Raw genomic sequence first — 12500 nt, forward strand, 5'->3', positions numbered from 1 at the left:
TGCGAGCAGCAACTGGCAGCCAGTGCAAATGGATGAGCAGCGGAGTGACATGTGCTCTTTTAGGTTCATTAAAGACCACTCGTGCTGCTGCGTTCTGAAGCAGCTGAAGAGGTTTGATAGAGTTAGCTGGGAGCCCGGCTAGTAGAGAGTTGCAATAGTCCAGTCTGGAGAGAACAAGAGCTTGAACAAGAGTTAAGCAGCATGTTCAGATAGGAAGGGTCAGACCTTTCTGATGTAGAGTGCGAATCTGCATGATCGAGCAGTTCTAGAAATGTGGTCAGAGAAGTTTAGTTGGTCATCAATCGTTACTCCAAGGCTTTTATTCTCACTGTATTATATTCTGACTATTTGTAAATATATATATATATATATATATATATATATATATATATATATATATATTTTTTTTTTTTTTTTTTTTTTTTTTTTTTAACTGAAATATATTCAATAGGCCCACACGGAATCTACTCGTGCAGAAATCTGAAGATTTACGCAGATTTTTAGCCCATCATTGAGTCTACGTATTTACTTGTGTAAATGTGTGTAAATTTATATTTACTCAGTTTTTAAAATTAATTTCACTAATAATATTGTAATGTGATAATAGTAATATTAAAATGTTCATATGATTTATTTACAATACAGTTTGTAAAGTAATATTTTCTGCCTTTTAGTACATATATTCTATGGGAGACTTGCTTGGTTCACCAAATAAATGGATCTAATTGAATTTAAACTGGAAACATTAAATAAAAGTTAAAAGGGTATTATTATTATTATTTCATTCATATATATATATATATATATATATATATATATATATATATATATATATATATATATATATATATATATATAGTTTTTTAGTTATGATAATCCTAAAATCATAAATCTACAGATTTTTTTTTTTTTTTTTTTACAAAATTCTCAGCATAAATAGCAAAAAATGTCAGCAGATTCTGTCTGGCCCTAATAATTAAGTCTGTACTTAAACATACATTTTGTGTGATCCGTCTTATTTCGGCAAAACAATTATTTCATTAATTAATAATAGATAATAATACATAAAGAACATATTTCTGATAATTCTTTTGACTTTTGACCTCAACTGTAAGTATGATTTGACAGTTTATTTTGATAAAACTTTTACATCTACATGAACTTTACTTTACACTTGGCTGTGTAACTGCATGTTATTGTTTTAAATGATTTTGAAGTAAAATGTGTGTGCCCATATATACACCTATAAACCCTCCCGTTTTGCCATATTAATTATGGTATTTTACCATTCTATTCGCTCTTCCGTGTATGTATTTTCCCGTATTTCTATGAAAAGTGAAAGTAGCAGCTACACAGAGCCGATCAATTGAGATATAAATTTAATATAATTGCAATAACTGTTTAAGAGAATTATGCTTTTGGATTGACAGCATGTTGAAATGAATATAGAAACGGCCGCATTCTTCACGTCCTTTCCAGTAGCTAAAGCTTTATGCGTCGATCGCCGCCCTTATGCAGCCTCTAAATCAGTTAATTCAAGTATAACGGTGCTGAGTGACAGACAGACAGGTTTGCAATTTCATGTGTGGCCGCGCGTTGCTGTCCCCCTGCCGGGACAAATCCACCCCGTCTGCATTTATGTTAAGTAAAAGCCTAGTGACTGGGTGGCGATAATGAATAATTAATGATATGGCATCCCGTCGCTCACAAGAAGTTCACTGAAAGTATGGTAATAGTAGTGTGGATTAAGCTTACCAATCTCTAATCAGTTTTGTATGGCAGTTTTCATTTTAAGGCATTGGCCCACCTACTACTCAGCAGGTACTGCATTTGAATGTAAACGTACTACTCGGCCGTTAGAAAAGTACGTTCTATACAGTATGAATGTGAAAAGTATGAATGGAATTCGGACGTATTACATCCGCCATTTTGTCATGGTCATGTGACCTACCTGCATCAGTTGCGTCACCTCACTTCCATTCATGAATTCTCTCACGGGGCATTATGGGATAGCGCAACGTGCATGGGATGCGCACTTCAGAATCTCGCCGGAAGTAGTACGTAAGTCATCCGGGTACTTCTCGCATACTGATTTTCAAATTCTATGAATTCGGACATACTACTCGGCTCGCATACTGATTTTAGCGTACTGTATAGTATGGAAGTATGCGGTTTCGGACGCAGCCTTAGTTTGTTCTTTTTAGTTTTCTATTTTGCGCTCCGCTTCTCTTTACTCTTCTCTCCATTTTGAACACGTGACTGTACCTGAGCAATGGATCAATCAAATGGTCAACGGAGGAGCAGGGGTGGTATAATTTTTTATTTAATAAAATACAATATAATATTCATATAAAATGCAGAATAAACATTTTGAAACAAAAATGTTTATTTTTTTTTATTATTTGAAACTTTTAATGAGGACAATTTCACAAAAAAGTTTTGGCACAATGGCGCCCCCACATGTGTGGCGCCCCTATGCGCCGCATATACTGCATACCCCCTTTTTGCGCCACTGCATATCCTGCTGTACAGGTGTAGTTTGCTGTTAGAATGCAGTAGTTTCGCTTGTTGATGATTAATTACTCAGGCCTTGTACAGCTCTGTCTTCTTTCCTTGTCTTTGGCTAGGCAGAACCTCAGTTTTTAGCACTACACAGACTTGTAGGCCTTTAACTTCTCTCTTGTAAAATCACTTCCAGCTTCAATGAGATTGTATATTTGGGGCTGGATGCTTGGTCATTTCATCTTATCCAATATCTATTGGGAGGGTGCTATAAAATCACTTTAACATTGATTTTGCAGAATCACTTTGCTTATCATTGGGTGACAAGCTGTTATAATACGCTAAAAGCATTATGTAAATAATATACATAATGTGTAATCAACATATCTTATTTTTAAGAAAACAACAAACTCGCTGTAAATGCTGGCGCTCCCGGTTTTTTCTGCCACCTCCCTGTGCTCACATCCTAAATGTTTACAAACATGGTGATTAATCTACATGCAACCCATACCGCCGAACCACCAGGAGCCACCCCTTGCTCTTAAATGTGAGTCTGTTCTGTGCTTTCGTTTTAGGAAACCCACGCCAACACAAGGAGAACATGCAAACTCCACACAGAAATGCCAACTGACCCAGCCGAGGCTCGAACCAGCGACCTTCTTGCAGTAACGCCAAAGTATTAACCTCACTGAAAGACTCATATTGATCAATGGTTAGTCTGTATATTGTGTCTGAATGGTGTTTGCGTGCACACTCACTGCGGCTGGCGTTGGAGGAGCTCGGCTCGTATTTCTCGATGAGACTCTTCACCTGTTCGGGCCTCATGGGTGGAAACAGCTCCTCGTTCAGGCGAGAGTCTCGCTGCTTCTCGTTCAGGAACTTTGCAAACATCTCCTTCGTCATGAAACCCTTTCCCTTGGTGCTACGAAAAGACATGATCAAATATTGACTAATGGAGCTCTAAAGGTGAAGTCAGAATTATTTTAGATGTCAGTATCAGTAAGTTAGTCTTAAGGATATCCATAGTCTAGTGTGCTCCAAAAGCACTGAGAAAACTCACATTTAGTAGATATAAACCTGATCCAAAGCTTGCAGTTTGTCACTTCCGCCTAAATGGATCAATTTTTTTTTCCGTCACCTCATACTTCAGTTTCTCATCAAATCTTTTAACCAATCAGATGCTCTCCAGTATCTGACATGCCCCACCCCTTTCTTCTCATTTGCTTTTCATTTGATGCGCTTGAGCTCAACCACTCTCACTTGCAGAGCTGTGATAAAAACAAAATGCTATTGGCTGTTTTTTTTAAAGGGGAGGAGCTACTGGATGTCCCGGCTTGTATACATGTTTCAGTTAAAATTTGATCACACACTGAACATAAACGCAGATTTTGAAGAATTTCACAGGACGTTAAACCATCTAAACTCAAGGTCTAAAGCAGCACGTGTCTGAATTCAAAATTGCTATTTTAAGGCGAGAAAAAATGGCGGTGCACTCAATGCATGGTCTAAAACAGGGGTGTCAAACTCAATTCCTGGAGGGCCGAAGCCCTGCACAGTTCAGTTCCAACCCTGCTCCAACACACTTACCTGTAGGTTTCAAACAAGCCTGAAGGACTCAATTAGTTGGATCAGGTGTGTTTAATTAGGGTTGGAACTAAACTGTGCAGAGCTCCGGCCCTTTTGGAACTGAGTTTGACACCTGTGCTCTAAAACATTTGTCCTTATTCTCTTAAAGCATTGGTTCCCAAAGTGGGGGTCGGGACCCCCCGAGGGGTCGCGGGGCAATGAAGGGGGGTCGCCTGGTGATTTCCAAAAATCTATTTATATTTATTAAATCATAAGAATTACCATATTTTATCCATAACTATACTGAAAATAAAAATAGTCGTTTACAGTTACTATATACTATATAGTTACTATAGTAGCTTATAGTTACTAGTTCTATTGGATTGCGACCCCTGGGGTAATTACATTATATTAAAGGCAGCAATAGCGTCAGATGCATTTTGATTTTATAACATCAGGTTATACTTTCTGGCACATTTAAAGCACTGACACAAATTTAATTGGTGTGTCTGCGTCATTGCATGCAAGGTTTCTGTATTTATAACCACCTCAGAGGATATTGGGGGTCGGGAGTCACTGGAATTGTTATTTTGGGGGTCGCGGGCTAAAAAGTTTGGGAACCCCTGTCTTAAAGGGTACCTATGCTGTACCTAGCTGTTTGGACAGACATGTGTGTGGGTGTAGTGTATAGACCGTCATATTAGGGTGATATATTTTTATATATATTTTTTAATTATTTTATTTAAAGGGCTAGGAAATCTCCCTGTTTCAGCAGGGTGTTTTCACACCTCTAGTTTGGAAAAAGTCAGGAAAGTGGGCGTGTCCAGCTCTGTTTTGGGGGGAGTGTCGGGGAAGGGAAAGAGGGAAGGTTTTGGATATAAATGGGAGTTTCAGTTTGGGCCATACCTGTCAACATTGGGATGTGAAAATAAGGGATATGCCCAACATAATAAGGGATTCCCCCAACACCCCCCCCCCTCTCCTTAAACAAATATTACTAAATATGTTCATTTGGAGCTGTTTCATTTTAATTAATTAAACAGTTAAATAGTCAGTTATATGTTTTAAAATTATTATTACCAAAAGAAAAATAAATATATACATTAGCAGCAAATACATTAGCAAACAGTTCAGCTTATTAAACTTAATAGCTATTATAATGAAATACAATCAAGCTATCAATCTCATTAGCCGTTTCTCCACTGTATAACTTGCACATTCTGATTAAAGAGCAATGAATGCATCTATCATTTATTAAGATGTCTTTATTACATTAAATAAGAGGTGTCACTTTAAAAATGCACACATCAAACATTATAACTAAAGCATTCGACTGCTTTCTTTACTTTTTATGCTCATTTAAGACGAAATTAATTGTGTTTAGGAAAAAAAAACCCTGCCAAGATCGACATCCTTATATGTTATTATTATTAATTATGTGTGTATGTCTGTTTAAACACGCACACAAAAAGCAGACTTTAGGTGCGTTCGACATGAAGCTCAGCTGCAGCCGGTGATCAACGAGATTAGCCGAGCGCAGGCGGGGCGGAGTTGAAAACGGAGCCGTCAAGACGGACAGCTGGACACTTCGGGACTTAAAGTTGCTGCAGTCATGATGACCAATCACATGGCGTCATTATAACTTTTATTTATAACAACAAAACATTTACAAATAAAACAGAATACAGTCTCTACAAACTGTAGTTCATTTTTAAACAATAAGGGAGAATTATGAATAACATATAACAAATGCATGAGAGAAATAAGAGGAAATGAGAGGTTAATATAAACATAAAAACGAACAGGTCTATTAAATACAAAGCAATACGCATAAATTCTAGGAGTTAAACATCAATCTTTAGGCTAATACTTATTGTTTGTAAAAAGCAAAACAAGTTGTTTTGATTAGGTCTTAATAAATGAGATTATTTGGATAATGAAAGTATTTTCATTATCCAAATAAAAAGATTGTGTTGAAAGGAACAAAGGGTAAAATAAGTGAGCTATGTAGAAGTTTCCCAGAAAGAGCAGGTAGCCTTTAAACTGCTTCACAGGAAATAAAATATATATTTATATTATAATAATAAATCCATTTTATACTTATTTAATAAATTAGTTCTTTAACTTAATTTGTTAAGAGAGCTTTAGGGAGGCAGTACCATCGATGATGATTATTTTATTTGAAGTCTGTAAGACTTATTTGAGTTCATATTTAGGTTATTCACTAAAATACACTAAAATATATCATTTAAATCGTTCATGGAGATGAATGCAGTAAATAGTCTGTATAAAAAAGTTAAAAATAAACCTGTGCAAACAAGCTAACCTTTATAACCAGATTATTTAACAAAAGATGATACAGCAGTACAATATTGGTAGTCTTTTAATAAGCAAGATGTGTACAGGATAGAGAGGGTGTGAAAAGTGAATTGTTTGTTTTGAAACTTTTGAATCGGAATTTGTCCAATTATAAACCCGAAATACACGTGTTTGTTGTCATGTGGTGAACTCGGCCAATCGTGTAATATCGGTGTCGTCGTCAGAGCTCCTGCAGTCGCTCTTCAGAAGCTGCATGGTCTGAGTTTGCCGTCTGATCTCGGAGCGCTGTCGCGGTAACTTGATGCCACATGTGACGGTCACGTGGCGTCGGCGCAGCATCAATCCGGACAAGATTTCTAACCAGCATGCACTGCTTTAAGACAGATTTCGATCGATCTGCGCAGCGCTGCATGAAGTCGAACGCACCTTTCCTCTCTGTTTCAAATCGCCTGTACAGAATCCGTTTAGGAAACAGCGTCTGTTTATCACTATGGAGCGCGTCAGCTGACAGTCATGCACCATTATATAACTGTTTTGAGGATTGTATAGGATGGGCGACGGCACCTGTAATCAAAAGGAAATGGAATCGAGCCGTTTTTATTATTTCCTTAAAAGTGTTTTCACTCCTAAAAGCGAAAGCACAGAAGACTCACGTTTTAAAGCAAAGGGCGACCCCTGGTGGTTCGGCGGTATGGGTTGCGTATAGGGAGGCTCGCTGTTCAGAGAAAGACTGAAAATACGGGAGAAATACGGAAAATACCTTTACGGGATAATAGCAGGATAGAACAGTAAAATACAGGAGAATCCCGGGAAAAACGGGAGGGTTGACAGGTATGGTTTGGGCACGTGCTGTATTTTCACAGAGGCAAAACAAACACACAAGCTGCGTCCCAAATCGCATACTTATGCACTGTTCTACGCCATTTTGTAGTACTAATAGTGTAAGTAGTGCGTTCACACTGAAAACTCAGTGTGCTAATAATACTAATAAGAGCACTTTAATTACCAGGATGATCTCTCATTCAGCCGCTAAAATGAAGTGTGTAATGATGGACACTTCACGCACTCAACGACTGCAGGTTTGCTCACGTAGCAGAAGGGGCGGAGCTATCGGACGCACATGTTGGATAACTTTATTTATTTTGGATGGTGAAAGCAAAATTCTCCTACGAGAGTGATTATAGCGCCTCCCGATGGTGAATGCGGTTATACTCACGGCAGGTATTATTTGATAATTCGCTCGTTTATTTCACTGATTTGGGAACTGTCAAACGTCATCAGGGAAACGGTTCGAATTTCCTCTTAGTAAAAAACCATTACTGTGCCATTTGGGACGACACTACATACATATACTATCCTGTTGAGTGTGTAAGTGCAAAAGTACATAGTGCATGAGTGCATAGTGTATAGTGTGCCATTTGGGACGCAGCTACAGACGCAGAGGAGAAAGACAGTGACTGAGTTTACATGGACATCAGTATACGAATTATTTGCCAAAATCATTCATTTGTCAACTTTAACTGCAGTTTGGCACTTTCACTTTGATTCAGGAACATTTTATGCATGCCCCAAATATTTCCGCTTAACGAATGAAATTAATTATGTAGTCTAATGGATGTCTGTGCGTACAAGAAGTTTCCCTATCCACGAGAATGAAAGCGAAAGTAAAAAATGAGGAGGCTTATTTCTCATTCTGGCACTACAGATCTGTTTAACTGTTTTCTTGCTAGTTGAGCGTTCAGTTTTTCCACTTAAAAAGTCGTCATGTAAATAGCAAATGCACCATGGCGCGACGCAACTGACTCTTAAAGGGAATAGGAGATGAGACTCTGATTGGTTTATTCTCAAAACACACCTATAACTCATTAAGAAAATGAGCTCAACCCTGTTAGACCATGCGCCACGGCGCAAAGCGGATTTTCCCGTCCTTAAAATAGCAAAAGTGGATTCTGACACGCCCTGTGCTTTGCACTTTGCGCATGGATCATCAAAATAGAGCCCTCAAACTGCAATTTGAAGAAGACGTGCTCAGATTATCACCAGAAGGTGGGGTGTTTTGTGTTTTTTACTCACAAGGACGTAAAGATATCGTTGATTTCAGGTCTGGGACAGAGATTCATTATGAAGGTCTTGAACGCTGCTTCAGTGAAGACATCAGTCTTAATGGTGTCAAACTAACAACAACAAAAAAGCATGTTTAAACACATAAAATGTCATTAGTATGTTTTCCATATTTTGTGATTTATTTATTTGTGCTTATGAATTGCATTATGGAATCTTCCTACCATCAACTTTTAACCTTGAAAAGTCTGAAAAGGTGACTTTTATGATCATTTGTAATAGTTTGCAGTGCTGTATCGTCTGGGTTGGTGTTGTAAATTATGGTACAACCCCCTTGTAATAAACTGCAGTACTTTTCTGCAATTTTACAGACTTATTACTCTAGATAATATTTATTACATATTATTTCAAACTACTAAAATGTTAATAAAACTCACTTTGTTAAACTGTAGAGTTGAAATTTTTTCATAAAAGTCGACAGAGCAGAGATCAACATCCCATAATGCCACCATAAATAAACACTTGTGAATCACTAGATACGGAAACTGCTAATTAATTAATATTTTTACAGTCATCATCAAATATAACACACACCTTTCCTCTCGGGAGATTGGCGGCGGCCAGAGCAGCATCCACTCGCTTCTTGTCTGCAGGAAACATCTTAAAAATACTGAGAAGAAAAACTAAAATCATTATGAGCAGATCTCATAATGAAGCTCTGCACAAAACTTTTGGCCAGCGGAGAAATTAAAATGGTCGTGCCCAACTGAGTCTGGTTCTCTCAAGGTTTTTTTTCTTCACTCCCATCAGGTGAAGTTTTTTTTCCCTCTCCGCTGTCGCCACTGCCTCGCATGGTTCAGGATTGGTAGAGCTACGCATCGATGAATTTGCTCTTCAGTGTTTGAACTCTCAGTAATGATTAAATCACACTGAACTGAGCTGAACTAAACTGAACTGAACTTAAACACTAAAACCTGAACCACACTGTTCCAGTTACTATGACCATTTATGTGAAGCTGCTTTGACACAATCTACATTGTAAAAGCGCTATACAAATAAAAAAGCTGAATCTCACATAAAGTAATAATTATGGCATATTTTAATTAGAAAGTAACATCCCAGATACAGTACTGTTCAAAAGTTTGGGTATTTTTGTTAAGGATTTTGTCTCTACTGTTATCTTGCAAAATAACTTGTAAAATATTATCCACTGCCATAATGATAAAGACTAACAAAATGAGTTATTAAAACTATTATGTTCAAAACTGTGCTGAAAAATCACGTGGGAAATATTTGAAAAAAATCAATTTCACAGGAGAGTGAATAATTCTGCCTTCAACTGCATTTTTAGCCGGCAGCTAGCTCTCTGCAACTCTCATGTGGTCGCCCACTGAAGCTAAGCAGGGCTGCGCCCGGTCAATACCTGGATGGGAGACCACATGGGAAAGCTAGGTTGCTGCCGGAAGTGGTGTTAGTGAGGCCAGCAGGGGGCGCTCGACCTGCGGTCTGTGTGCGTCCTAATGCCCCAGTATTGTGACGGGGACACTATAATGCTCAATGAGCACCACCTTTCGATGAGACGTTAAACTGAGGTCCTGACTCTCTGTGGTCGTTAAAAATCTCAGGATATCCTTCGAAAAAGAGTAGGGGCCAAATCTGCTCACTGGCCTCTGTCCATCATGGCCTCCTAACCATCCCCATATCATAATTGGCTTCATCACTCTGTCTCCTCTTCACCAATCAGCTGGTGTGTGGTGTGCGGTCTGAAGCAAAATAGCTGCCATCGCGTCATCCAGGTGGATGCTGCACACTGCTGGTGGATGAGGAGATTCCCCCCCATTGTGTAAAGCACTTTGAGTGCCCAGAAAAGTGCTTTATAAATGTAAGGAATTATTATTATTATTATTATACAAAAAGATAAATATTTAAATCATTTAATTAATATAATTATTTAAAATTATGTTACATTAAAATATAATTCTTGTAATTCAAAGCTGAATTTTCAGCTTTATTACACTAGTCTTCAATCTGACAATATTATACATTTGCAACTTGGATATAAAAAAAAAGTTTAGTAGCATTTATTAGAAATAATTAGATTGATCTTTTTAATATTTATAATCCTCTTAATGCCCAATGTGTTTTACTACATGCATTTTTATTTCTCTTTGCTATTTGGGCTTATTGGAACCTAATGAGAATAAAATCTAAGTATCACCTTTTGATATGATGTACTTTTAGAGAAAAATTATGTCCATTTATGTGGACTCGTGGTCTGATTTTACATTGAAAAAATTTTCCTGACTGTTTTGTAACGCATACATAACCTAGAATTTTTTTTTTTACTTGCTTTGACTATCAGAGAGTAAAAACAAAAAAAATTACCATTTTGGACAGTAAAAAATTGTGTTTGGGACATTTCACATGCTGCAAAACAGTTGCAGGATGACACTGTATGTCTGTAACAAAATATAAAACATTCAAAGTATTGTAAACAGCCACTTAAGAGCTAAAATGTGCCGTCCACATATGTGGACACTTAAGCCCTAGGAAGTTAAAAATACTTTAATCCATTTAAAGGACTAACAGCCTTGCCATAACTGACTAATAGCTCCACCCTTAACAGACTGATAGCTATACTCTAAAGCTGGGTTTTTCAAAGTCTAAGACAGTGGGCCTCCCTTTTGACACAACTTATCCATTGGCGCCCCCCTCCTCCCAAACACACACACACACAGACACACACACACACATAAATATATATATATATATATATATATATATATATATATATATATATATATATATATATATATATATATATATATATATATACATATACATACAGTATATATAAAGACACAGACAGATGTCAGACTGTTAACTCACTTTTATCATCATTTGCATGAAAGTGCAATTATTTACAGAATAACAAGTATTTTAATATAACGTTTTTAAAACTAGGATGATGGTTAATATGAATAGAACAGATCCAAGAACTGTCCATCCCAGTCAAAACAGTGGAAGTTTAGCGGGTCTCATGCTGTCACTAGCCAAAATATCTTGACAAACCACACATAAAGGTCGTGGTTCATCAGCTGGTCCTGTCCAGGTAAATCCTAAACTCAAATACTGATCATCATATCGTCATCTTTTGGGATTAAGCCCTGAACTTGAAGGCTTTGAATCGGGGGGTCTCAGAAACCGACCCATTGCATTAGCAGGCATATACCTGTATTGGCGGGCTTGCCAAACAGAAGCGAATCCACAGCTATGGCCTTCTGGGTAAAAAAGGTTTTATTTTAGACGTTTTTTTTTTTTTTTTTGCTTTGTTTAATTAAAACGTTTAAATATAATAAAAAATACATATAATAATTAAACTTAATAATTATATTTTTATTATATAATATTTTTTCCCGCGCCTCCCCTGACATGCTCTGGCGCCCCCCAGGGGAGGCGCGCCTCACACTTCACACACAACCCCTGCCCTAAAGGACTGATAACCACACCCTATATATCCAGCCCTAAAAGATCGATAGCCCTGTCCTACACGTCTGATAGACACACCCCAAAGGTATGATAGCCCCGCCCTGCAGGACTGATAGCCTCACCCTTAAGGACTAATAACTCCGCCTTAGAGGATTGATACCCCCCCTCCCCCTCTAAAGGCCTGATAGCCCCGTTCTAAATGACTGATAGCCCACCCTAAAATACTGATAGCTCCACCATAAAAAGATTGATAGCCCCGCCCTACCTGAATAATTCCCCGCCCCAAAGGACTGATAGCCTAAAACTAAATGACTGATGGCCCCCCCATAAATCACTGATGGCCCCACCCTAAATGACTAATAGCACCGTCCTAAAAAATTAAAAGCCTCATCCTAAAGGACTGATAGCCCTGCTCTTAATGACTGATAGCCCCACCCTAAATGAATGATAGCCCCTCCCTAAATTAATGATAGTCCTGCCCAAAAGGAATAACAGCCCCGCCCTAAAAGAATAATAGCCCCTCCATAAAGGACTGATAAACCCTCTCTAAAGGACAGATAGCC

The 12500-nt window shown here is 37.8% G+C and overlaps 1 protein-coding gene across 5 annotated transcripts in view; it reads right to left on the reverse strand.

Annotated features, from left to right (window-relative positions):
- Nucleotides 1–12500, reverse strand: part of plcb2 (phospholipase C, beta 2) — a 97272-nt gene that overhangs the window by 55263 nt on the left and 29509 nt on the right. For all 5 annotated transcript variants that reach the window (XR_012393158.1, XR_012393159.1, XM_073927999.1 and 2 more), the window contains exons 8-10: nucleotides 9043–9118; nucleotides 8461–8561; nucleotides 3261–3424 (exon numbers count right to left, since the gene is read on the reverse strand). Coding sequence is in view for 1 of the 5 variants with exons in the window: in XM_073927999.1 (XP_073784100.1) it covers nucleotides 3261–3424; nucleotides 8461–8561; nucleotides 9043–9118 (341 nt within the window). In the remaining 4 variants the exon portion in view is untranslated. The remainder of the gene's footprint in view (nucleotides 1–3260; nucleotides 3425–8460; nucleotides 8562–9042; nucleotides 9119–12500) is intronic.

This window comes from Danio rerio, chromosome 17 (assembly GCF_049306965.1).
Source record: "Danio rerio strain Tuebingen ecotype United States chromosome 17, GRCz12tu, whole genome shotgun sequence".
NCBI lineage: Eukaryota > Metazoa > Chordata > Actinopteri > Cypriniformes > Danionidae > Danio > Danio rerio.